This window comes from Schistocerca americana, chromosome 2 (assembly GCF_021461395.2).
Source record: "Schistocerca americana isolate TAMUIC-IGC-003095 chromosome 2, iqSchAmer2.1, whole genome shotgun sequence".
Taxonomy (NCBI): domain Eukaryota; kingdom Metazoa; phylum Arthropoda; class Insecta; order Orthoptera; family Acrididae; genus Schistocerca; species Schistocerca americana.
The window spans coordinates 12,589,969-12,615,780 of NC_060120.1; the positions used below are offsets into that span (position 1 = coordinate 12,589,969).

At 42.0% G+C, this 25,812-nt stretch overlaps 1 protein-coding gene across 1 annotated transcript in view; it reads right to left on the reverse strand.

Annotated features, from left to right (window-relative positions):
• Positions 1-25,408, reverse strand: part of LOC124596632 (UDP-glucosyltransferase 2-like) — an 82,359-nt gene extending 56,951 nt beyond the window's left edge. The window contains exons 1-3 of the mRNA XM_047135861.1: positions 25,381-25,408; positions 8,164-8,342; positions 4,564-4,742 (exon numbers count right to left, since the gene is read on the reverse strand). Of these exons, the coding sequence (XP_046991817.1) occupies positions 4,564-4,742; positions 8,164-8,342; positions 25,381-25,408 (386 nt within the window). The remainder of the gene's footprint in view (positions 1-4,563; positions 4,743-8,163; positions 8,343-25,380) is intronic.
• Positions 25,409-25,812: the final 404 nt, after the last annotated feature.

Below are 25,812 nucleotides of genomic sequence, written 5' to 3' on the forward strand. Positions count from 1 at the left end.
GGACTGTGTGCATTGTTGGAGATCGATACACACTACATTCTATCCTCAGTTATGTCCGCCCCGATAGCTGAGTGATCAGCGTGAGGGATTGACGTCCTACGAGCCCGCCTGGGTCGGGAATTTTCTCCGCTCAGGGGCTGCGTGTTGTGTTGTCTTCATCATCATTTCATCCCCGTCCGGCGCGCAGGTTGCCCAGTGTGGCGTCGAATGTAATAAGACCTGCACCAAGGCGGCCGGACCTGCCCCGCAAGGGACCTCCCGGCCAATGAGGCCAAACGCTCTTTTGCATTTCCATCCTTGGTTATTAAGATTTGTAATTTTTATTGGGTGCTTTATTAACTTCCTTTAAAATAGCATTGTTTTGCCCATATTTCGTGACGTGTTACAGATATCTCAATTCTGAATAGTGCACTGGGAAGAAGTGTACAGATCTGATGAGGATGCGGTGTCATATCTGTAATTGCAGTTTTTGACGGTGAGCCGTGGTAGAAATTGCTGTTTTGAAGAGCGCGCCGCAGCGCGTAGTGTGAAGCAGTCGCCCTCCGTTTCTGGCGGTGGCGCCGCTGTGGCAATCGCAGCTTTGCTGTCTCCCTCTGGTGGGAAAGGGGAAAGGTTGCCTGTTCACGTGCATTTAAGGGCCGCTATGATCTCGGCAGTTGGCGAGTCTGGGGTCAGTCTCTCGTCTCCAGCTTGCTACGCTGTCTCTCGTCCGAATTTGTGGGGCAGTTAGTGTCTGTCTGTCGTCCGGAGTGTTAGTATGTCTTTCGTGAAGATCAATCTTTAAAGCCGGATAAATGAGAGCCTTTCCACTCCACAAGAGAATTCAGCTAGTGGTCGTCCGGTCGGGGCTTAGTTCCTGCATCTGAGTCTGCGCGTTAGGCCGCCAGTCTGCTCGAGTTGCTCAGGCAATGGTCATTGGCGGTTGGATCGATCGGTTGGTTCGTCGCACACTGAGACACAAGATGGACTTGTCCGCCTTGAGCGTCGGCGCATGTGAGGTCGCCACGTGAGTCCAGTGGGCCACGCCGTATAGCGAGGGGTAGTGGCTTCGCGGCCGACACGAGAGCAACAGAGATTAGAGCCCATACAGGAGCATACCGACAATCCTTCTTTCCACGAACAATACGAGAGTGGAATAGAAGGGAGAACCGATAGAGGTACTCAAGGTACCCTCCGCCACTCACCATCAGGTGGCTTGCGGAGTATTGATGCAGATGTAGATGTAGAACAGGAGTCAACCCACGACATCGGTCTGGCCGGCGCGAGCTGCGACGCCGTGAGACGGGAGATCGGCGCGCCTTCCTGCGTCCGTTGAAGCGGCTGGCAGCGGACGGTTTGGGAGAGCGATTTGGGGGTGCTGCGCCAGGTCTTCTCGAGAAATCACAGTTTATTAGAAGTTGAGTGATTGGTGATATGTTGTTTCATTTACTTGTTTTCTTGTTGAGGCCACCAGCCCCTTTGTTTTGGGGTCGTCCCACCATTCTTCTCCGTTTGCCCACCCGCGGGAAGGTGGTTATTTATGAATTGGGTGGTGCGTTTTTCCCTTGTGGAGTATGGGTGAGTTAGAGCAACCTGCCGTTCGGGTTGTTCGGTAATCTCCCCATCAATCTGCTGTACGTTAATAGCTGCCTCTGTCATGTTTGTCGGATTCGATATGTTGATGAATTTATTGCTTGGAGTGTAACGGCCTAGTTTCTGAAATATGTTTTTATCTTGCCTATCACCTTGAGGGGCGGTATCTGTGTACTGTAGAGCATGTTAACTCGTTTGGCCAACCTTGTATAATTTTATATAAGATTGCTTTTCATGGGCTTCTATTTAAATGGTCATTTCAGTATATAAAGTTGCCACCCTTCTACCGTAAGACTTTTCTTAGAAGTTAAAATCAAGTTGCAGCTTCGGTGGCAAGTTAATCTTTTAATTTTAGTGTTTCGTACCATTTTCATCCCCCCTACGGGGTGCATAGTTTGTGTGCTTGTGCGAATTGTTAAAACATTTACTTTAAGGTAATCCGGCGTGTTGCAGATTTGCACCTGTGTAGTCTTTCAGAGGTTGTTGTGAGCGGTCGTGACTACGGCCGTGTCAAAAGGGAGCGGCAAGGTTCTCGGCCCGAAAGCTCATGAACTCAAAAATTTGTTTCATTCTGCCTCGGAATAAATTGTAACTTGATATTTAGAGGGTGCTTTCTGCTTATAATTTTAAATCTGTTTCTCTAAAAAAAAAGGCTTTTAGCAATAAAATTCCCATTTGTTAAAAGCAATTTGATTTTGATTTCATCAGTTACTCCCTGGCAACTACTTCCACGCTCACATAGTGTGATAAAATGTGTTAATCTTCTTGATGAATCGCAAGTAAATAAAGTAAATTTTTAAGAATATTGTTTGAAATTAAATCCACGATTCAGACGGCATGAAGAGTATGAACAGGTTACGAGCACTACAAGTAAGCTTTGCAGTTATTTAATCTTAAATACAGAATGAAATATTGCACGTAAAATTAAATGTAAAATATCGATACGAACCAGAATTTTGGCGCCCATGTAATGCTACAATGAGGATGTTATTTATGTATCAACGGGTGGAAGTTAAGCTGGTGAAACTATGATGCTCGTAAGTGACGTAGGTATTGCATTATTCGGGAACGGGTGAACCGAGGCTATAGAAATACTGTGGCCATCTTGCTCGAGCAAAGTGTTCGGAACCATTTCGTTGGCCCAGATCTATGTGATCCTCAACGTTGTCCGGCCGCGTGTTGGAAGTCAGAAGTTTTTTGGGTCGTTGGTAGTAGGACAGCAGTACTTCGTGCAAATTCACCATGAACTAAAAATAATTCGGCACTAGTTTGGATTATGATTATTTTCTGCTAGCGGATCGGCTGAGCTTGTTAATTTATCGGCTGAAGTAGGTTTGGGAGTCTGATTCTGTACACTGAGGTTGGACTTTGACTCAGGTTGGACTGTGACATAGATTTCTTTCTAATCGACGCTTGGGTTGTAGCGTTGCTTGTCGGTGTGACCCTGTTTAGATGTGAGAAGATACGCGATTTATCTTCATTTAGGCCAACCTTTAGCTGTGAACACAACATGCGTTTCACGAGCTGTTTTAAATTCTTTAATTTTATACAATAACTATTCCCTAATAGCTTTACTGGGCTCTCGACTCACTTTCTAACGACTGAATAGAGCAGTTGGTTTCACCACTCATCGAATTATTGTTGATATTTTGAATGCATTAAACATTATTAGGAACAAAAGACTGTGCTGTGACTCGGTATTTATCGTAGTTTGTTCCTAAGTACAGCACAGTTAACAAAACGGTTCAAATGGCTCTGAGCGCTATGGGACTTAACATCTATGCTCATCAGTGCCCTAGAATTTAGAACCACTTGAACCTAACTAACCTAAGGACATCACACAATACCTAGTCATCACGAGGCAGAGAAAATCCCTGACCTCGCCTGGAATCGAACCCGGGAACCCGGGCGCGGGAATCGAGAACGCTACCGCACGACCTCGAGCTGCGGACAGCACAATTAACATTTGCATTACTGATCAGTATCATTAGGTGAACATTTGTTTATTTGTTTTAATTTTAAAAGGCACTTAATGGTAAAGCGACTAAATTCTATCCCCATTAAAGGTAACAAGGGCCATCGTCCGTGTTTTGACCCCTTTTTGTCACAAAGAGAAGCATCCCACTGCACCACTATGTGATGATCAATGGCCGTATGGCCTTATGCACCGAAAGCGGTCACTTCGTGAATTCTGCAAATATGACTGCAAATGTAGTGTGTGTAACAGATTCAAGACTGCTGAATCTCTTCACATAATTTGCGTCCTGAATCTGTTTTTGGTTTTACTTATTTATTTGACGGATTCCGTGGGACCACGTGATAGAAAACGTCTTGGTCATGGAAGGAGTCTGTGCATAGTTTGTAGTATACTGCTCAGAAAATTTTCAAATAAAGGAATGGAATAATTAATAAAACACGAAAGATTGTGAGAGAATATAAGAATAAAAAAATGTGATGTAAAAATTTCAATGGTACTGTGGCGCTGTGATGTACAGAATAGAAGGAATGTGCAAAGATTTTTATCTTCAGACTGCTGGAAACTCCTAAGTAGAACATATCGTTTTGTAGCACGCTTAAGAAAGGGTTATCCTAGTGCATATCGTTTTTCCGTCCAATTTTTCGGAGTTTCTTTCTGACTGAGTCAACAACAACCGAATTATGGAATATGCGTAAAGGGTAAACAGAGTTGAAATTCGGAGACTCCTAAACAAAAACATGGACGAAGCTTGACAGCTGCCAACACAGATTATCCTGACTACCCTTTCCTGGACTAGAAATATTCTTGGTGCGCTCCATGAGTTGCTACAAAATATAACATCATTCGATATAATAGACTGAAAGTAAGCAAACAGATCTTCGTGTTTCAGTGTCACAGACAGCGGAGATCGTTCTTACAGAGATGATAGTAGTATTCAGTTTCTGCATGAGTTCTTGAGGGTGATACTACCAAGAAACAGGTGTTCTAGTTCAATATGTGTGGAAAAGACGTACCTTATAAAATCCTGTACCACCGGCTCACTCAATTGCATTCGAACCGCGTCATCTCCTAAGTCCATAAGCAGGTTCAGAGTTTCCACGGGTGACATGTAAGCCCAGAGCACAAAATTAATCTCCTTGGGAACTTTGTAAGTTGCAGATAGGTCAATTTCCGTGAGATTCTCGTGAGATACCTGCAAAGAATGTACATATGCCTCACAAAACATTGAAATTAACACAAACTTCTAATCATCACAACCGTATGATGTCGCTGTCAACTTCTCAGCAATAGCAAATTTTTATTTCACCCTTGGAGCTCAACCCCGATTTTGTGGTTTCGTTATCACCTCCGACACCTCCCCCCCCCCTCTCCCTTGCCTGACCAACCTTACAGTTCTTTCAGAAGCGTACACCTCAGTAGATCCGAAACATAAACCCATGGTTCGTTTCCATTTTTGTACAAGTTTTACTCTACAATGAAGAACATTAGTTTTTTATTGAACTACTCTGGTAGGGTCACATAATCGTTGCCACTAACACACCTACCCCTTACCCAGTGGCAATTACCGTCAATTTCTTTTAGGTTCTGTAATTCAGTATATTACGAAAAAAATGGCTCCGAGCACTATGGGACTTAACTTCTGAGGTCATCAATCCCCTAGAACTTATAACTACTTAAACCTAACTATCCTAAGAACATCACACACATCCGAGGCAGGATTCGAACCTGCGACCGTAGCGGTCGCGCGGTTCCAGACTATAGCACCTAGAACCGCTCGGCCACCCCGACCGGCAAATTAAGATGTTAATTCACATTGGATCTTAATGCATTACAATTTTAAAATATCCAAAACAGCAGATGACTGCTCAGCGTGGCTAACCGACATGTAGAGGACCCTGGTTGGATTCCCTGTTGTGCCAGAGATCTTTTCTTTCCTTGATGGGACGACTGACACTCGTGAGTTCAACTGACACGCCACTTGAATGCGAAGTAGGAGCTCCACGTCAAGAAAACTGACAAAGGGCGAGAGAGACGTGTGCTGTCCCCACGCCGTCCATGCAGCAGCCAGTGACTCCGTTGGCAGAGGATGACATGGCGGTCAGTCGGTGCCGATGGGCTCGCTACAGCTTGTGCATGGAATTCACCTTTAAAGTCTTAAAATATGCAATTTTTATTTTAGTAAGGATTGATTCCTGTGTTTTTGTCTTTAACAAGTTAAGTACCTGGGATAGCCAGCGTATGTGTTTATTCTAATCTTCTATTAGTCCACCTCTTCGTTCCCTTCGTCTCTGCCCATCTCCATCACCCCCTGTCCCTGTTCAGCTCCTCTACACCCCCCCCCCCTCCTCTGTGCATTCCCTCCTCCTTCTCTGTCTGCTCATCTGCTCCCTCACCTCTTCGCCTGTCTCTTCCTCCACTCTGTCGGTATCTTCTTCGCTTTCCTATCTCTGTCCATCTCCAGCTCTCATCTCTCTCTGTCCATTTCCCCCTGTCCTCTCTGTCAATAGGAGACTAGCGGTTCTTATCCTGATCAGCAGATGGGGACGTTTGCAAGACAACAACCATCTGCACAAACAGTTCGACGACGTTTGCAGCAGCATGGACTATCAGCTCGGAGACCATGGCAGCGGTTACCCTTGACGCTGCATCAAAGACAGGAGCGCCTGCGATGGTGTACTCAGCGACGAACCTGGGTGTACGAATGGAAAAACGTCATTTTTTTGGATGAATCCAGGTTCTGTTTACAGCATCATGATGGTCGCATCCGGGTTTGGCGACATCGTGGTGAACGCACATTGGAAGCGTGTATTCGTCATCGCCATACTGGCGTATCACCCGGCGTGATGGTATGGGGTGCCATTGGTTACACGTCTCGGTCACCGCTTGTTCGCATTGACGGCACTTTGAACAGTGGACGTTACGTTTCAGATGTGTTACGACCCGTGGCTCTACCCTTCATTCGATCACTGCGAAACCTTACATTTCAGCAGGATAATGCACGACCGCATGTTGCAGGTCCTGTACGGGCCTTTCTGGATACAGAAAATGTTCGACTGCTGCCCTGGCCAGCACATTCACCAGACCTCTAACCAACTGGAAACGTCTGTTCAAAGGTGGCCGAGCAACTGGCTCGTCACAATACGCCAGTCACTTCTTTTGATGAACTGTGGTATCGTGTTAAATCTGCATGGGCAGCTGTACCCGTACACGTTATCCAAGCTCTGTTTGACTCAATGCCCAGGCGTATCAAGGCCGTTATTATGGCCAGAGGTGGTTCTTCTGGGTATTGATTTCTCAGGCTCTATGCACCCAAATTGCGTGAAAATGTAATCACATGCCAGTTCTAGTATGATATATTTGTCCAGTGAATACCCGTTTATCATCTGCATTTCTTCTTGGTGTAGCAATTTTAATGACCAGCAATGTATATATGAAGATGGTATCTGTTCTTTCGAACATGTTCGAAAGTACAGATACCATAGGTGACCATGCTGCTAGAAGGTCTCATTGTCAAAAGCTGGATGTCTAAAGTAAAGGCATTCACTCATCGTGGGCTATACTACTCTTTCGTCGCCAACCAACCCCTTTGATAGGTTGGTGGTTCTTACCAACGCAGTGATTTTTTCCAGATCGACAATCTATGTAGAATACTTGGATGTCTATGGACGACTTAATACAGTTCTGCCAACACTGAACGTACTGCACTCTGCAGAATAATCGTCAGTTTATTTTGCATCGAATTTAAGGCTTTTCATCGCACTCTCCACATGTAATACGAGGAACTTCCAAGTGTGGTCCCATTCTTATCAGGAACGTCTGGTGAGATAATATCAACAACTGTGGCAATGCGCCATAACAGATCTTGCAACGTCACGGAGACAAGAGAAATGAATACTTTGCCTTCGATGAAAATCCACTGAAGGATAATACACACTAAGGGATTTGACTTCTGAGATTGTTTGCTATTAATTTAAGACCAAACTAGCAATAGGGCAATATTACAGATATTTGAGCGTGATTCTGCCTAAATGGAAGCATGGAGGCAGTGTGGTTCAAATCACGTCTTGCCATTCACTTTGGTATCTTTGCTGCATCGATAAAGGCAGATTGAGGGATAACTACTTTGAAAACAAAGCCAGTCGAGTTCCAGACCCATCATACTGCATTCTTAACCTATGCTCCATCTGTAATGACGTTGTCATCAGCGAAACGTTCAGACCTAACCTTGTATTCATCCTCTGCTAAGATGTTTTATATCTGAGTGCCCAGAAATCAAACTTCCTGAATGTCACTCACACTTCCATTATCTTGCTTACGTTGCAGGTTTATCAAAATGGTTCAAATGACTCTGAGGTCATCAGTCCCTTAGAACTTAGAACTACTTAAACGTAACTAACCTAAGGACGTCACACATATCCATGCCTGAGACAGGATTCGAACCTGCTACCATAGCGGTCGCGCGCTTTCAGACTGAAGCGCCTACAACCGTTCCACCACACCGGCCGGCGCTGATTTATCATACATAAGATGTTACGGGACTAGATTCTCTACAGGATATCACTACGGTAGACTATACTGCAGCTTTCTTAAAACGAATTTTTATGCAAACTTACCTTTAGAGGATTCGGAGTGAACAAAGTGATCTCGTGACCTCGTTGAAGTAAAGCCTCAGTTAGGATATGAAACGGTTTCTGGTGACTTATGGACGGCGACGGAGCGATGACCAGTATCTTGGAAGCGAAGGACCTGTGCGCCAGTACCAGCAGCAGCACATACGAGAGAACCCAGCAATCTGAAAGAAATCGGAACTACATCTAAAGCTTGCACACCAGTATACCTGGGTCGAAAACTTAATAGCTACATTTATAGTGCAGCTGAAATCTGCTTGGCAAACAAAATATGAAACTGCATAATGCTACTCAAGTAAACAGCTTTATCTCACAATAGCTTGGTGGCAAGCGACTAAACGAAAAGGACGAAAATGACATTTATTTTGGCATCGAAACAGGTAAGATACTACAAATCATCTACAGCAATATGAGTATGGGATGCTCTATTCCTGTTTCCATAACTGTGGTGCAATACCTGAAAGACTTCGACGTGCATCACCTACTATCTTCACCTTCTTACGTAGAGCAGGTCACTATTTAACATGTTGTATCTATTTTCTTTCAGTCTACTTTGATGAATGTCATACATCACATCGTACTATGTACAGGGTGTTTCAAAAATGACCGGTATATTTGAAACGGCAATAAAAACTAAACGAGCAGCGATAGAAATACACCGTTTGTTGCAATATGCTTGGGACAACAGTACATTTTCAGGCAGACAAACTTTCGAAATTACAGTAGTTACAATTTTCAACAACAGCTGGCGCTGCGGTCTGGGAAACTCTGTAGTACGATATTTTCCACATATCCACCACGCGTAGCAATAATATGGCGTAGTCTCTGAATGAAATTGCCCGAAACCTTTGACAACGTGTCTGGCGGAATGGCTTCACATGCAGATGAGATGTACTGCTTCAGCTGTTCATTGGTTTCTGGATTCTGGCGGTACACCTGGTCTTTCAAGTGTCCCCACAGAAAGAAGTCGCAGGGGTTCATGTCTGGCGAATAGGGAGGCCAATCCACGCGCGCCTCCTGTATGTTTCGGATAGCCCAAAGCAATCACACGATCATCGAAATATTCATTCAGGAAATTAAAGACGTCGGCCGTGCGATGTGGCCGGGCACCATCTTGCATAAACCACGAGGTGTTCGCAGTGTCGTCTAAGGCAGTTTGCACCGCCACAAATTCACGAAGAATGTCCAGATAGCGTGATGCAGTAATCGTTTCGGATCTGAAAAATGGGCCAATGATTCCTTTGGAAGAAATGGTGGCCAAGACCAGTACTTTTTGAGGCTGCAGGGACGATGGGACTGCAACATGGGGCTTTTCGGTTCCCCATATGCGCCAGTTCTGTTTATTGACGAAGCCGTCCAGGTAAAAATAAGCTTCGTCAGTAAACCAAATGCTGCCCACATGCATATCGCCGTCATCAATCCTGTGCACTATATCGTTAGCGAATGTCTCTCATGCAGCAATGGTAGCGGCGCTGAGGGGTTGCCGCGTTTGAATTTTGTATGGATAGAGGTGTAAGCTCTGGCGCATGAGACGATACATGGACGTTGGCGTCATTTGGACCGCAGCTGCAACACGACGAACGGAAACCCGAGGCCGCTGTTGGATCACCTGCTGCACTAGCTGCGCGTTGCCCTCTGTGGTTGCCGTACGCGGTTCCCCTACCTTTCCAGCACGTTCATCCGTCACGTTCCCAGTCCGTTGAAATTTTTCAAACAGATCCTTTACTGTATCGCTTTTCGGTCCTTTGGTTACATTAAACCTCCGTAGAAAACTTCGTCTTGTTGCAACAACACTGTGTTCTAGGTGGTGGAATTCCAACACCAGAAAAATCCTGTGTTCTAAGGAATAAACCATGTTGTCTACAGCACACTTGCACGTTGTGAACAGCACACGCTTACAGCAAAAGACGACGTACAGAATGGCGCACCCATAGACTGCGTTGTCTTCTATATCTTTCACATCACTTGCAGCGCCATCTGTTGTTGAAAATTGTAACTACTGTAATTTCGAAAGTTTGTCCGCCTGAAAATGTACTGTTGTCCCAAGCATATTGCAACAAACGGTGTATTTCTATCACTGCTCGTTTAGTTTTTATTGCCGTTTCAAATATACCGGTCATTTTTGAAACACCCTGCATGTGTGTGTGTGTGTGTTTGTGTGTGTGTGTGTGTGTGTGTAACAGAAAAATTGGTTGATAGCTGTAAAGTTGTGAATTTACGTTAAGTATAGTGATATTTGTAAGTAAACTAAAGTCTTCATGAGGGAAAGAAGTTCCAAACCTACCCTTTTACAACATAGGCTATACCGTCATTATTTGCTGTGCATAATGTTTCTGAGATTCCTAGTTCAAATGGCTCTGAGCACTATGGGACTTAACAGCTGTGGTCATCAGTCCCCTAGAACTTAGAACTACTTAAACCTAACTAACCTAAGGACATCACACACATCCATGCCCGAGGCAGGATTCGAACCTGCGACCGTAGCAGTCGCGCGGTTCCGGACTGCGCGCCTAGATTCTTAGTTATGTGTCCACTCCGCACAGCTCGGGAGATAGCGACTCATATTTGTCACAACAATAAGATACTCCAGAACAAGGGTTGCCGAAATTTCTGCTCGCCAAGGGGCTCGGCCTGGCTTCACATTTCCCACATCACCACGCCTCGCTGTCTGAGCGCTAGGAGGGGGAGAGGGGAAAACAGTTAAAGCGCCATATTTAAGTGGCAGTACAGTTGCAGCGCCTACGACATGGTTTCATGTGTCACATTTCTCATTAGCACAGGTCACAAACAAAACAAGTTTCCAGTGTTAATTAATTATTTTTGGCACCCTGAAGACAGAATATAATTTTATTTGGCACAAACAGACGGCATACTGTTGCCACGTAATCTTGACTCTTTAGTTTCATGGTCGAAAAAATGTCTTTCACACAAATATATGGATCGAAATATTGCGCCATTTTTTCAGCCTCTTTATGGAGAGTTGAAAAATCGACCTGAGGAAAGCAATGTTGAGCTCCTGGACAGTTTTAACATAAAAAGATTTCTCATTAAAACTGGACTTCCCACGGAAGTCAGTCAGCTGCATCTGCACATGCACTGGTGCTCTTTCAACTGATATGGGAAACGGTTTCTAGAACAGCTCGAAAACAGACGTTAGACTGACAGTGTCCTCAAAACCTTTAAAAAACTATCCTTGTAATTTTTGCAAGGTCACAATGAATTCTTCAGACCGCATGCTTTCTTTAACGTCAGTGAGCTTAGGAAGCTGCACTGTTTTGATCAGAATGTGTCCCTTCCTCAACGCGATTTTTTTAAATCATCCCCCATCAAATCATAAAGAAGCTACTTTGCAATGTCTCACTGTGGACAGCGTACAGCCAAGTCCATTTAAAATGCGAAATAAGCAGTCCATTCCGCATGTTCCAGTTTTCGATCTGCACTCCTTTTTCCTTCACAAATTTAATAATAGCCAGTTTTAAATCAAAAAATCGTTGAGGCATGCGAATTGTTTTAACCAATGCACTTTTCAGTAATGTATGAGGTCTCCATACTCTTAGGGCTACAATCTGCTCCTGTTTTCAATGCAATAATGTGTGTGACTCAAAAGATTTTACTATTTGTACTAACAATTTCTTCAAGTACTCCATGGCTGCAAATTTAGCACAAAGCACTTCTTGATGAACAAAGAAACCAGTCTGTCAATAGTCGTAATTTTTTGCTGTTCCGTAGTCATTTAACGCCTAAATTCTTTCTACATGGTGCTGTAAAATCGTTTCATAGCAATAGACGTCGCTATGACCATCGATCAGCAGACTACCTCTTTTTGTGCCAACAGCCACTGGACCTGAACACGTACTTCAGCTGTGAACATGTAGCGAAACGTAAAGAGTACTCACACTACGACTCTGCCGTATTCAGAGAGTTGTGCTGAATGGAAAATGCCGCACCGCAGTGCTAAGTGAAGCGTCGCGATGTTTTAGGTGCTTCCCAAAAGAACCGAGAAAAGCCAAGTGACAGGCCGCGCATTGTCTCGCACGTGGCCCACGTACGCTGCATGCGTAAAGTTTGGTACGTCGTGCGTTGTAGACCCTGCTTTACAATATTTGTCCAACCACTGGACATGGTAGGGAGCTTGGGAGTGGGGAGTTAATGGTGCTAGTGGTTTTACTAGCCAAATATGAATTCGTCAGTTAATAATAAAACACCAAATCTAGACATTACACATAATTATAAACGTAACTTTACTCTGGTTGATCGCAACAGTTTGATCTCAAAGTACACCTTACAACAATTGGCCATAAGACAAGAAATGTTAACAATAACTTGTCGATATTAAATATCCAGAATGAGGTTTTCACTCTGCAGCGGAATGTGCACTGACTTGAAACTTGCTGGCAGATTAAAACTTTGTGCCTGCCCTAGACTCGATCTCGGGACTTTCACCATTAGCAGACGAGTGCTGTACCAGCTGAGTTACCCAAGCACGACTCCTAACCCCTTTCACAGCTTTAATTCCGCCAGTACCTCGTCTCCTACCTTCCATACTACACAGAAGCTCTCCTGCAAACCTTGAAGAACTAGCACCCCTGGAAGAAAGGATATTCCGTAGGGCTCTGATATAAACTTCCTGGCAGATTAAAATAAATATGAAATATTCTTAATGACATTTAACCAGAACAAAATGAATATTTGACCTTAGAAGTTGTAGCAAAGTATGCGCATCTGCAAAGTCTCATGCACATTATACATAATATACAACAAAACTCAGGTGCCCATACTATTTAGGCACATTAATTAAGCAATGGTCCCAATACTGAACGCAAAGGATTAATATGAAACCAAAGACTGTCATGACAGATATTCAGATCTACAGTTAGTGCAACTACGCTACCAGTAATACTTTCTGCTTATGAATCATGAATGGAATTTACAGCAAATCACCAAATTCTTTAATGTAAATGTTCACAATAAAGCTTTACAGCATAAAAATACAGGTAACTCACGTACATCAATCAGATTAACCTTACTGCAACTGGTGCACTAAACCTTACAGAATCAAGTGGTGTCACATGCACAAACAGGCAAGATATTCTATAGAATAAATATCGAACACGAACGCAAAATCCTGAGGATTGGCTAAAATTTACAGACGCGCGAAATTTGACACGGACTTCAATGCGAGCTGCCTTTAATAGGTTCCACAACGAAACATTGTCTCGAAATTTGGTAGAAAATCCGAAGAAATTCTGGTCGTATGTAAAGTACAGAATCGGCAAGACGCAGTCAACACCTTCGCTGCGCAGTGCCGATGGTACTGTTACCGACGACTGTGCCGCTAAAGCGCAGTTATTGAACGCAGTTTTCCGAAATTCCTTCACCAGGGAAGACGAATGGAATATTCCAGAATTTGAAACACGAACAGCTGCTAGCATGAGTTTCTTAGAAGTAGACACCTTAGGGTGTGGCAGATATGATACGCGAGTTGGGATGGAAGTCATTAAAGCAAAGAAGTTTTTCGTCGCGGCGAGATCTATTTACGAAATTTCAGTCACCAACTTTCTCTTCCGAATGCGAAAACATTTTGTTGAGCCCAACCTACATAGGTAGGAATGATCATCACAACAAAATAAGAGAAATCAGAGCTCGAACAGAAAGGTTCAGGTGTTCGTTTTTCCCGCGCGCTGTTCGGGAGTGGAATGGCAGAGAGATAGTATGATTGTGGTTCGATGAACCCTCTGCCAAGCACTTAAATGTGAATTGCAGTGTAATCATGTAGATGTAGATAAGAGAGGACAAGTTACTCTCTCACCTATTTTTCGTATATAGAAAATTATTAAAGATTTTATGACAACCTGACGCTCCATGAGTGACACTCTAGACAGTCAACGGCCTGAGCAGATGTTGATGGAGCCTGGTAGGGCGCTAAAGGCATGAGGTATTTTTATGGTTCTTAGCTCGTAGAAATGGCATGTTGGGAGTTGGAAGCAACTGGAGGGAAATCTTGCCGGACAGGCCCACAGCCGTACAGGGCAGACAGAGCAGCCTCTTGTAAAGACAGGTCAGCAGAACTATGCTGCTATAATGCTGCTATACCGGCACTGGCGCCAGCCGAAGGCTGGGCTGGGGCGACAGACTGAAGGGACACGTCTAAACAGTGGACGGGTAAACCAGGCATTGTGTGCAGCGCCATGCATAATAAAAAATCACAAGTTTTCGTGTTCGGCAATACTGCAAATATTCCTGTGACCCAATTCCAACGGCCGCCTAGGTTGTATAAGAAACTCCGGCGTCTGAGAAACGCTTAGATACAGAATCTTTATATCACCTCATAACTATGACTAATAAGCACCAAGGGACAGACGATTTAGATAAAGATATTTAAGATGGTATCTGTCCGCTTGTTGACTCGGGAAGCGACTCGACTTCGGAGAAAAACATCTTCCCCCTCTGTGAAAACTTGAAAAAGCCAGTAATTGGCGGTTTATTCTTTCTCCAGAGACGCAGGTTTCTTATCTCTTGCCCTGGTTCGACATACGTTTGTGCTGTCGTGTGGGAGGGGAGATTTAGCGCCTCTAGAGCCCTATGATTGGCTCAAGACGTGGAGAATGCGGTGTCGTTCGTGCACTTTGTGGGAAAACGGATTTTTTTTTTTTCTGGAGAGGTGTGAGGCTCTCAGGTGCTGGACTTTGGTAAGATGACTTCTGGTCGATGCTCTTACACGCGTGGTCGGTGCTTGGAACCTGTTCGGAGATTCACTTCAATTGGGAGTATCATAGAACTGGGAGCCTGTGGTGAATTTCTTACTGTACCGACCGTGTGACTTCAAACGTCTCGGACTATTCATTTGCCAAGTGCACACTTATTCGTTTTTGGTTTAGCAGTCTTGACGTTTGGTATCCTTGTGCGCTCTGTCGTGTTGGTCGCTGGCACAACCAGCGAACGGGTGTGTCACACACTTAAATCTACCGTGATTTCAGGGCTCTGGTAGAGAGTAAATTGCGATCTGTCCGCCTGATCGCTAGACCGTAAGAGTTTTGCATTTTTACCGTGGCCGCGATCGATTCATGTCTCACACCCACTGCACAAATCTCGCCAGCTACAAGTTACATCACTGCGTGAAGCAAACAGGGTAACGTACTGCCACTCCAGCCTTGAAGAGTGTACAGATCTCAATCGCCACTTGCTCTCAGCACCTATATTGAAAAGCTTTGTAGATTATCAATCAAAGTCCGCTGAGAGACAGATCGGTTCAGATTGTGTTATCTCCTTTTTTAGGGCCAGAGTACTTGACTCACTTCTGCCACCCAGTTGTTTACAGGTTACAATAAAACTTGTTTAGTATAACTTATGTCTGTCTTTGTTTTGGGAAAATAAATGTTGTTAGTAAACTAAATTTTGCATACATTCTCTATCCTTTTTGTATAGTCATCCCCACGGGTTACCTTTCAATGACACTCTGCAAAAAGGAACATACATGAGATGTATATCAATCATCTTGACACACATCCAAGTCAGTCTTGGCGCAACTGGTGCATTAAACCTTGCAGAATGGAACGCTGACAACCTTAGATCAATAGCCTTACACATATGGAACCATACGACAGACAACCTCAGCACTACCAGCGCAGTAAATATTTAAAGTTACTGATACAGCGAGAAGTTTCACAATTTAACCTCTCAATGAAACATAACAGTCCTTTGCAGCACGTAAACACGTAATTCATACGCCGATACACAAACGAGAACCAAAGATAAACACTAACTTCAACCAGCAAGGGGAAACAAGAAAAGGAGTTTTCATATTCGAAAACAGGTTGGGTGAAAGCCTCACACATTGAGTTACACAGTTTAACAACGTTATCTCAGGCATCGCTAACATAGCTCAATGAGCAAGACAAACATGACATCAAACGCTCTAGAAAAAATATCCTGTACTGAAAAAAAATGTACGAACCACAATGGGCAACAAAACAATATTGCTCACACATATGCTCGACCTCTTACAGTCGCAGCTGAGCAAAATGCCAATCTGATTCCGTCACTTCAGCATCCACACCAGCATGGATGTATCAGGCCTTAGTATGTACATGTCCGCCGTATCCCTCACACAGCAGTGAGAATGCGGTAAGCTGACAGCTCACACGGTTGCCAGTGTGTCAGCAGCATTCATTTGAGCATTACATTTGGCATATGGCACTGAAGCAGCGACAGGCAGACGTCCCACACTCAAAGCCGGGTACGCCGCAATATCCGTAGGTATGTCTGCTGCATGGAAACAGGAGAAGTTGAGAGTGTAAAATTCTTGGAATTACAACTTGATGATAACTTCAGTTGGGAGCAACATACTAACGAACTGCTAAAGCGCCTAAACAAGTCTGTGTTTGCAATGCGAATGATGTCAGACATAGGAGATATGAATATAAAAAAACTCCATTATGTCATATGGTATCATATTTTGGGCTAACTCCACAAACAGAGAAAAAATTTGTAGAGTTCAGAAGCGTATAATAAGAGTAATGAGTAGTGTAAATCCAAGAACATCATGTCGAAACCGGTTCAAAGAAATGGGCATATTAACCACAGCTTCTCAGTATATTTATTCCTAAATGAAGTTTGTTGTAAATAATACATCTCTTTTTCCAACTAACTGCTTAGTACACAGAATCAATACTAGGAATAAGAACAACATACATAAAGATTTAGAATCACTTATTCTTGCCCAGAAAGGAGTCCAGTATTCAGAAACGCATATTCATATTTTCAATAAGTTACCAGCAACCATTAAGAGTTTAAAAAACTTCCTGGAAAATTAAAACTGTGTGCCGGACCGAGACTCGAACTCGGGACCTTTGCCTTTCACGGGCAAGTGCTCTACCAACTGAGCTCCCCAAGCACGACTCACGCCCAGTTCTCACACCTTTACTTCTGCCAGTACCTCTTCTCCTACCTTCCAAACTTAACAGAAGCTCTCCTGCGAACCTTGCAGAACTAGCACTCCTGAAAGAAAGGAAATTGCGGAGACATGGCTTAGCCACAACCTGGGGGATGTTTCCAGAATGAGATTTTCACTCTTCAGCGGAGTGTGCGCTGACATGAAACTTCCTGGCAGATTAAAACTGCGTGCCGGACCGAGACTCATTCTGGATTAAGAATTTATAGTTTCAGACAAGGCACAATTTAAACATAATTTAAAAGAAGTTTTGGTGGCCAGCTCCTTCTACTCCATCCATGAGTTTCTCAACAACTGCAATAGACCATTTTCAAAAAAAATTATTATACTTTAATTTTTGGCAATGCTTGGTGGTAACAGCCAAGAAACTAGCAAATGTCTGAATGATGGATTTAACGAAAGCAGATGTAAGTATTTAACCTGTAAATATTAGAAGTTTAAATTTAATTCATGTACATAATTTTACTGTTTATTAACTGAGGATCGTTAAAATTAATGAAACTTAAGTTTTTCTAATTACATTTTTGTAATGTGTTTATCTGACATGTTCCACACTCAGGAGGATTCCCTCTTCTATGGGTCTATGAAATGAATAATTAATCTAATCTAATCCTAATCTGCATGATTGACACCGAGACGTGGCAGACAAACAAACAGCCTACACTCAGCGGACATGATTCATATCTCCCCACTTCGCTTACCGTCGTGACTACAACTCCCGAACACAATCCCAGTGATACCTGAAGAACCCTAGCAGACCATGTCGTCCCTTCCTCATCTGTAGGTCGACTCCATACTGTGTGTCCGTACCACCCAACGCTGCTGCACTTCTGTTTCAGCCACAAACAAGTCCCACACTGCATTCGCAGCAAGTCTCTGCAGAGACATGTTGACGTGGCTGTCTCACAGCATTTAACTTGAATATGGGTGCCCAAAGAACTGTAACCTAACAGACCTACAAACAGACCAATCTTGTCAACAAGAACCACACGTACAAAACGGCGGCAGAAACCAACGAAGACCACACTGCACAAGAACTTCGCAACAAATGAGGGAACACTACAGTAATTTGTGCCATACAGCACCACACTACACGAAGATGGCCATTAACTTGACCAAACTCAAGCTAGGCTTTTATAATCACAATAAAAACGATTTAATGTTTTAATTGCTGTTCAACCCCCATTTACAGCCACTTTTCACTACTACTGAAGTAATAGGGAGTTGGTGGGGCGACTAGTAAGGTGATGGGCCAATAAAATGTTACCAATAATTCATTAACATTGAGGATCACCAAATAAACAGATGGTAAATGCTTAATGTGGAAGCCCTTATGGTTCTCGAGCAATAGCCTTGGAAGGCAACATAAATACATTAAAAATCGATTACAAACAGCCTTGACCGTGGTAGAACATATATTTCCGATGGTAACCGGTTTCAGAATGTGACCATCTGTAGACCATGATGGTAGGCGACGGTGGTGAATGGAGCAACTGTCGCGGCTTCGCGAACGTCAGTATTTTGCAGAACATTAGGAAGTGTATTCCTATTTAATGTCATTTATGTAACCATTTAGATAGGTAAGTTATTTCTCTGTTTCGTCTGAGTAGCTACGTGCCAATACAGTTATTGCAACTTTTTTTGTGTAGGACTTATGGTGTATAAGTTAATGTGAATTTTGAAAGTTATTGAGCAATTTGTACGAAAAATGAGAGTTGGAATGAAAGTTATGTCATGAATTGTCTATCGAAAGATTATGTCTGCACTGCATGGACCACGTTAGTTAAATTCCGTTTCGTTAAAATAATTCGATATGAAGTGACACAATGAACAAATCATTATAAAAGAATTTAAATTTGATTGTTAATTATTACTCTTACACTTTGCTGTCATGGAATGGTGATTTACAAAGCGCATTCAGAAAATAGGGTCTGAAATGGAGACCACTGTAGAAACCAGATGGAACTTTGCACAGAGGTGCTGGGCAGTGCCTTTAGTGTGTCTGTCGATCGCTTCACGTAGCTCTCTTTCAGTTCAGAGCGCAAAGTGATCACGTAGAAATATTTAAAAATAGTGCCTTCTGCCAAATATGTGTATCTGGTGAGAGATTTCGCCTGAAGCTATGCAGCCCCCATAACATAAATGTCATGCGTTTCTTTCTTCGAGGCAATTTTTAGCCGCATTCTACAGGCTCAATGAAGACGTTCAAGCAGCGTTTTCGATGGGAAGTGTTTTATCACCCACAATACAGCTTTAATTGACTGCCTCTGTTGTTCATCTCCGCTCACATGAACCGCTGGCTACGAAGACAACGTTTTGGCACAAACAACGAAAGGCCGACCAGCGTAGAGAATTGGCGAAAGGCACAGGTGTTTGCTTTCAATGATGAGGGTAATGGAAAGTTTGTACAACGCCATGGAAGATCTCTAAGTCGGACCGGCGACTATTTAGAGAGGTAGCTGGAAGGTGTGGCTAACTGTTTCACAGTGGTTTTCATTTCGTGACCGATCAGACCTTACTTTCCGAACAGCCCTCGTAGATAGTGGGACAGTGAGAAAAGTCTGAGTCTACAATTAGATAAATATGGATGTATTGTTATTGTTCTGAAATAATTGATTGCGTTCCAAAAATCATCATTGTCATTTATGTTTACATGAAGTCTGTCACGTAATATTTAGTTCTGATGTAAGTAGTCACTGATGTGTTGAAGTTAGTGGCTACGAACAGATAAATATAACTTCATCATCATCTGAAACGTAAATTTTGCAACAGATGACTATCATAATATCTGTTGTACGTCAAATGTCACTTCCTAGACACGAATAACAGATTCAGCGCTTTCTAGTCAAAATAAAGTGTTCGTCTGTTTCGTGCACAGTCTCAGTGAAGAGTATACTCGTGTTTTATGATGACAACTGGTACCTTTCTGTACTTTCGATGACCTGATTTCTCGTCCTGACAGTATATCTTCTTAGTTGATCTTCTGCTGAATTTTCAATTCTTGGTTCTTGTCTTCTTACTTTTCTGTCTTCTCTTCTCCGTTGACAGTTTCGAAAAATCTCCTCTCACATTTTGATATTGCACTGCCACAATGCTGCTATGATAATTAGCTGGCTACCTCTTCGTTTTGCCTCGTCTCTGCGCGTTCAGACTGTCTCCACTCTCTCTGTATTGTAATTCTCTTCTCCACCTTACACCTTTCGACTATTACTACAAAGAAAACATTCTCTTTTCGAAAATTTATCAGTTATTTCAAAATAAAACGATACGTCTCCTCTGCCCCCTTTTACACCACCAGGTCCCTGTTTGAACTGTTCTTTTTCATTTGTCACTTCTTTCTTAGGAGAAGTTTGTACAGATTACATTTCTCCTAACGGACCAAAGCATTCTCTTTTAATTATTGATATGCGAACATTTTTATCGAAACTGCCACTCGTCATTGTCAAACTTGATCCAAAATCAGTGCCTATTTCCACAAATCAAACCAAGTAATACACACAAATTGTAAACTTTGTTTTTGATACAATGGAACTTATGTTTGGAAAGCACCCTGTCCTGTAGCAAGAACAGTTGACGACACTTTAAACGAATGTTTCATAGCTTTACGCACATTTGGTCACTGTCTTGGGGTAGTGATTTTGAATAGCAATCAAAACATCCTGGAACTCTGTTCGAGTACAACCGTTGCTTAAATTCTGAATAAAATAATCAACAATGGCAGCCGATGAGTTGCAGTGTAGGGAGTCGCACTCGCTCCGCCAAAGGCCTAGTTAAAAATGTCAGAGGAGTGGGCAGAGATGTGAGGCACCATCTTGCAATGTGGCTGGGGAATAGGCTCCAACAGGCGGAAGAACCAGCAGGAGGCAGAAGGTAATAGAAACCACTGCTTTAAAGACACACTATGTGTACATGTTATTGTACAAGTTTGCTGATTGGTAAATACCAGAATTTACCGGTAAAACCTAACATTTACTATCATGGCGTGGTAGTAGTCCAAAATTTCGTTTAAATGTGTAGATTTCGAACTTTTACCGACAGACATTGGTAGATCTTAGGATTTGCCCATACGAGCTGGTAAAACTGTATTCACTAAAACAATCACTTCTATAATTATTGAAGTAGTTTGTATTGGATTTAAAATTACCTTACTTGAATATTCTTGCGTTCCAATGAGATTATAATGAACAAAATTCCATGGGAAACCAATGGAAAACGTTATATAAAAAAGTTATTAAAAACTACTGCATGGTTTTCTGTTGTAACATTTAGAACCATATGACATTGGAGACGCTTTTTAGCTAAACACTTTTTTAAAAAATCGCACGTTTGAACCCTCGTCCTCCAACGAAAGACAGTTTGACAACCAGTTACCTTGTAATAAATTCTTCTCTTCCTACTTCTATGACGCTGTTAAAATTTTCTGTGCACTGTGCAGATTATTTCCTAGTGTACAATATCAATTTGCCACCTTTGAATCGGAACTGATGAAATTTTTCATCCTGAAGATGTGTCACCATTAATGACTTTGTATCAATACGGTACTTCCATTTTCACAGTCTATCCAACTGAAGCTTTTGTAGTTTTGTTACATCGGGCTGATTTCATTTTCTTTGCTTGCAGCTGGAGGTCTTCTTTGGAAACCTCTCGGACCCACTTCACTTTATTAACACTTGGAAGTTGTCAACGTCGCGTCACAACTCGCTGGAACCGCACTTTCCACCACAGTTACTTCTTTTCCAGTATTTGATTCCCTGGAATCAATTCCCTTGGCCATCATCTTCCCTGCCTTGTGCTTCAGTCGTTGTAGTGCTCAGCATTGTTTCCAGATCTTCATCAGGTTTAACATTTTGTATTAAATCACGTGGAATAACGAAAATGGCAATGCCCATTTTCATTGGAACAGCAAACATGGCCTCATCTGATTCCTTCACGATGAAACCTGATGTTCATTGCCTGCAGAAATCTATACCCTTCGGACTATTTGGAAGGTTTATTTGTTTTCGTCCATTTTGATAATATATTTTCAGTGTCTTGATTTGTACTTTCGACTTATCCCTCAGACTGACTGTGAGATACTTAGGGCACCGAAGGTTGTGAAAATATTAGAAAGATGAAGCGATACTTCATAGCGCTTTTCGAATTTAGTGCTTGGAGGATAACAAATTTTGTCAAATGATCCTTGTATGCAAATGTGAACTTTGACTTATTTCCTGAGTTTGCCTGGATATAGATTAAGTCAGTTTGGTATCGTGAATTCATTTCTCTGTGATATGTTTCACTACAGTAACCCTTTCAATTTTTTTCATATAGTTCAAACAACCTCAGATACGTAACTATTGATTCAACAGGCACGTACTTATGACTCAGTTCCACATTCATCGAAGCTCGGGTGCCCACGGCCCGTAGCAACGTGGGTCTCCCGCATTACGTTAAAGAATTCATCAACACAAAAGGAATGACGATTTGCTTCTTTTTCAGCAGACACTGGTGCTATGAGTGTCTCTTTAACTCCGATGATGAACACATCATATCGCTTCAAACGTCTGTAGTGACAGTTTTTTTTCTTTTTGAAAATGGTTTTTGCATTTTTCACTTCACTTAACAGAATATAATAGTTTTCAAAACTTACAATGAAAATTCTAGTCCTTCTTATTCGCTAATTCACTTAAAAGTTCATAAGATCTGTTACGCATAACATCAGTCATTCTGCTGCAAAGTTCTGCAAAGTTGCACAAAACACACCACCACTAAAACGAGTCGCCAAGATGACCGTACATGCCCGCAACTTACACGACACAGACTGAAATTACCCAGCGGTCTGAGAACAAAGTATTGCCGACAAAGAAATATGTCTGAACCTGCACGGCGGAGGTGTGGGTGTCTTCGATCCAGCTTTTAGCAGTTCACATCGGTAAATCCTGCGATTACCAACGTCTCTTGGTAATCGTCCGAAATCTGTGCATTTAATAAGAAATTTCGTACTTTCACCTAACCTCTAGGATAAATGTTAGGTTTTATTGCTAAATTCTATTACTTACCAGTCAGCTTACTTTCACAATAACACATCCACTGTGACCGTCTGCCCAGTGCAACCATTAATGCTTCGTACGATCCTTTAATGTATCGTGAAATTAGGAGCTTTTAATGATACCAGTTGTGATAGTGTGATTCGTAATCTGTTGTCTATAGAATTTCGATACATTATACTGAAGAATGAGAAAGAGAACTGTGGATGCGTTAGATGACGATGTGTTTGGCTTTCGGAAAAATAAGGGCGACGATGGAAGCGAGACTTAAGAAAATTCAAGACACATTCAAACGACTTCATGACCTGGAAAATGTGTTCGACAATTTAAATGGTGCAAAATGTTTGAGATTCGGAGAAGAATGAGTGTAAGCTACAATATGTACAAATACCAAGAGGGAACAGTAGGAAAAGAAGACCAGGAACGAAGTGACTGGGTTGAAAGGGGTGCATATTTTCGCCCCTTTTGTTCAATCTGCACAGCGAAGGAGGAATGATGGTAATAAAAGAATGGTTAAAGAACGTTATTTAAAATCTGGGTGAAAAGATATCAGTGATAATATTCACTGATGACATTGCTCTACTCAGTGTAAGTGAAGAAGATTATATGACGTCTAGAAGGGAATCAACATTTTAATCTGCACAGAATATGGATTGCGAATAAGCCAAATAAAGACGAGACTGTTGGAGACTATGATGGGAAATTTAACATCCAAATGGGGAACATGAAATTGAAGGAATTCTGTTACCTTAGAAGCAAAATAACACAATATGGATGAAGCAAGGAAGACGTGAAGAACAGACTAGCACAGCCTAAAAGGCTCTCCTGGAATATACTGGTGCCAAGTAGTATTAAACATCGCCCTTAATTTGAGGGAAGAATTTTCAAGAATGTACGTTTGGAGGAAAAAAGTGTGTGGTATTAAATCATGGACTGTCCGCACTAGCAAAGGAGAGAATCGAAGTGTTTGAGAGGTGATGCTAAAGGACGTTGAAAATTACGTGTACTGATACGATAAGCAATCAGGATACTTATTCAAGAACCAGTTAGAGGAGACTTATGGAAAACATTCACACTAAGATGGGACATTTTAGAAGTGTCAGGGAATACCTTCCATTTTACTAGGTGGACCTATAAGAAAAGACTTCGATTAGAATATTTCGAATAGACAATAGAGAATAGAAAAAAGGTTCTACATAACGCACTTTACTCTTAATTGGCACTGAAAATGCCAAATCCTAGAACTAATTTCCTACATGCCATGGCAAATTACGTACTCACTGAACTTTAATGTTTCATGTCATCAAGATGGCAGGTAGAGCAAAATTTAAAATTCCAGGGTGGCGCAGGAAGGAAATTTAATAACGTAAGATGTTGAGAAATTAAAAAACGAATAAAAAAGATTCAAGACTGCAGAACTCTACCAATTGCGCTTTTAATCCCTCCTCCTCACCTCCTCACGAATTTTCTCATTACTTTAGAGGCCACTAAAACGAGACAGCCAATCGCATGACATGGTTTGAAAGGAAAGATGAAGTTAATAACCTAGGATAGGGGCTACGTAGATCAGTATAATGTTTGGCTGACTCAGATATCAGTTTCAGAGACGGATTTTTCAGACGTGGTAGCAAAATTGTTTACTTTGGTAATTGTCATCGGCTAGAGCCAGAGTATCCGGAAAGTTACATCAGTAGTAGCGCTCATGTGTGGTTTGCAATGTTATAGGACACATTTTCATCTATTTCGAACTATCGAACTATGGTCAGCTACTAACATATAGTTTATTTGTGAAGGACTAATAAGAGATATGCTCATACTTTGACTAGTGATACAGACAATATAAGTGAAGAAAGATTTAAAGTCCATCATGCTTGCAAAGTGTGGCATAACAATCTCACTTAGTTCGTTGACAAACGCAGTTTAGCCTGTAAGTTGTATCAGTTGACTTAATATTGCAATCCATGACGTTTTTTAATGAAGCTTTATAGAACAGTTAAGGAACGACGGCAGTGCCAAATGTACTTTGTACTAGAAATCTTTATGTATTTTGATAAATAATAGACAATTTTAGACGATCGGATTTTCGTATGTGATCGGAGTGTTTTAGTTATACTTCAGTGTTATGATAAGTGATCTGCAAGTGTTTTGTGTTAAAAAAATTTTAATTGTCTTTGTAAATAATTTTATTTTGGCGCCGAGCTCGTGTTTTCGAAGAATCGAAATTACCTTTTTCTCTCCAACCTTCTTCCATCATCGTCTCTAACTGCGTTCCCATTAATTATCGTATTTGGTGAATTACAAAGTTATACTTGCTTATTATGAAAATACGTATTTTGAGTGATGCACAGTATTAAAGATCTCGTCAAAACGAACCACTGTTATTTAGGCTAGTCGTGGTAAGTTGTTGAAAAACATAACGTCGGTGAATCCACATGCTACAGCAGGTACATTCACGATAAAAAATAATAAAAATTAAAGCTATATTAGCCAATCAATGACAATGTCTATTTCTTTTCCTGTATTATTCTCCTCCTCCTTCCCTCTCCCCCAACAAGATAAACATAATCACATTTAGGTGCCAAGTGTCAACAGTTACTGCAGCACGGTTTTTGTTTCTTTTTTAGCAGAACACCTTTATTTTACATAGTTATAGAACAA